General features: G+C 32.3%; 1 protein-coding gene and 1 long non-coding RNA gene across 9 annotated transcripts in view; one reads left to right on the forward strand and one right to left on the reverse strand.

Annotated features, from left to right (window-relative positions):
• The window catches only part of LOC106874003 (Kv channel-interacting protein 4), a 479,441-nt gene that overhangs the window by 265,635 nt on the left and 211,559 nt on the right, over positions 1-2,247 (forward strand). The window contains exon 1 of one of the 8 annotated variants that reach the window (XM_052974221.1): positions 1,204-1,335. The exons of the other annotated variants lie outside the window; for them this stretch is intronic. Within the exon in view, the coding sequence (XP_052830181.1) occupies positions 1,260-1,335 (76 nt within the window). The 5' untranslated portion in view covers positions 1,204-1,259. Of the gene's footprint in view, positions 1-1,203; positions 1,336-2,247 lie in introns of those variants that run through there. 8 annotated transcript variants of the gene reach the window in all.
• Positions 1-2,247, reverse strand: part of LOC106874005 (uncharacterized) — a 38,371-nt gene that overhangs the window by 5,897 nt on the left and 30,227 nt on the right. The window contains exon 3 of the long non-coding RNA XR_001409951.2: positions 1,037-1,123. This is a non-coding gene — a long non-coding RNA (uncharacterized LOC106874005). The remainder of the gene's footprint in view (positions 1-1,036; positions 1,124-2,247) is intronic.

Below are 2,247 nucleotides of genomic sequence, written 5' to 3' on the forward strand. Positions count from 1 at the left end.
TGTATATGTACAAATAAATGTTAGTTAATAAACTATAAACATACAAGCATGTATTGATATATAAATATGTGTATGTATGTATGTGTGTGTGTGTGTGTGTGTGTACCATCAACATCATCATAATTTAACGTCCACTTTCCATGCTGGCATGGGTTAGATTGCTTGACTGGAACTGGTAAGGTAAACCGGAGAGCTACCGAATGTTCCGGTCTGATTTGGCATGGGTTCTATGGCTGGATGCCTTTCCTAATGCCAACCACACCAGGAGTGTAATGGTTGTTTATTACATGCCACCGGCACGGGTGCTATTTACATGACACCGGCAACAGTCAAGACTACGATTTCGTGGGTGCTATTTACAAGACACTGACAATGGCCACAACTACAGGCTTGTATGTAGAATATCTGTGTGCATGTATGTGTGCTTGTATATAAAGTGTGTGTGTATGTGCATTACATATATAAACTTATGCTTTATCAGTTTATATTATTTTTGACATACTAATTTTTTCACTTCTTCCTTATTTCTCTGACAGACAAACTCACATACACACACACAGACACACACACACACACACACACACACACACACACGTGCATGCATATATATAACAGAAATTACTTCACTCATTTTCTCTCTTTCTCTTAAATATAATAAATGTGTTCTGTTTATGTTTGACTACCTCTGTGTGTGTGTGTATATATATATATATATATATATATATATATATATATATATATATACATATATATACATATATATATATGTGTATTTGGATACATATATGTATATATATATATGTGTTTTTGTAGGCATGTATGTGTGTGTGTGTATATGTGCACACACACACACACACACACATGCACATACACATGCACAGAATCACGTATGTACATATACATATAAGATGGAATAAGTATGCTTGTAATTTGTGCCTGTATGTGTATATGTGTGATGTTTCTGTGTGCATGTGTATGTATTTGTGTGTGTGTGAACAAGTATCTTAATTAGTTTGCTTTAGGGTATATTTCTTACATTTATCTATTCAATTTTTATTTATTTGTTCAGCGTAGAGTAGAGAATTGAATTTCTTTCATCAGCGGATACCTGATCATTTAGCACCTGTATAAAAAGAAGAAAGAGAAAAAATATATATATAGTTACTCGCTTGAATTAGAAAAGGTAAAAACAAAAAAAAAAAAGGCTGATTGAGTTTTTACCATATTGTCTGCTTAGATCAATAAACACATTCACTAAGATGTCTCCTTGCAAACTACTCTGTGAAAGTCTTGCAACCAAAGTTGGCTTACACCGTTCGCATACAAAGCTGACAGGTAAGAAATGCTTAGTGGAATTATATCTCCCTACCATACGTTATTTTACTAAATAGTTATAGAATATTAAAATAATTGGTATTACATTCCGTAAACTATAATATTGGTTAACGTAGCACATTGAGGAATGATGCGGTTCGAGCATATTGTTTATTGAAAAGAAGAGCGTGAGAATGATAGAAAAGTAAAAAGAAAAATATTCATCTTTTTTTTCCTCTTTACAGAATTGTGTCAGTAAAATTTTAGAGAATTCTAAATATTAGTAAAATTCGTTTAATATTCATCTCAGTATTGTGTAAAGGAATTTAGCCAAATTTGATATATTTTTAAATATGAATGTTGAAATAATAGATTAAGACTTGAATTAAACATCACTGTGAATTCATTTTGAATGGCTTTATATTTTGTTTCTTAATGAACTAATTTCATATATCATATCAGTAAGACATATGTGTATATATGATTATGTATGTGTAAGTTTCGATATACATGTATGAGTGTCTGAGGAGTGGTATAATATGGATACACTATGCACACGCACATACACATGTGCATATACACACACGCACAGGCACACATGCACATGCACACACACATGCATTCAGTCATAATGAAAGAGCTCTCTGCCTCATAGCCAAGCCTTGCTATTAATGAGTGACCTACAGTCTGTAATTACTTACCCACCATACACCCTGTGTCCACCTCCTGACCCTTTGACAGCTACTAATACAACTATGTCATCCTGAATCTCTCCATCTAAATTTAGTCTCTATACATCAAACTCTATTTTACTTGTCAAATTCACTTAATAAGCTCTATCATATACATACATACATACATACATACATACATTATATTTATATATATATATATATATATATATATATATGTCTGTGCACACACACACACACA

This window comes from Octopus bimaculoides, chromosome 18, assembly GCF_001194135.2.
Source record: "Octopus bimaculoides isolate UCB-OBI-ISO-001 chromosome 18, ASM119413v2, whole genome shotgun sequence".
Classification (NCBI taxonomy): Eukaryota; Metazoa; Mollusca; class Cephalopoda; order Octopoda; family Octopodidae; genus Octopus; species Octopus bimaculoides.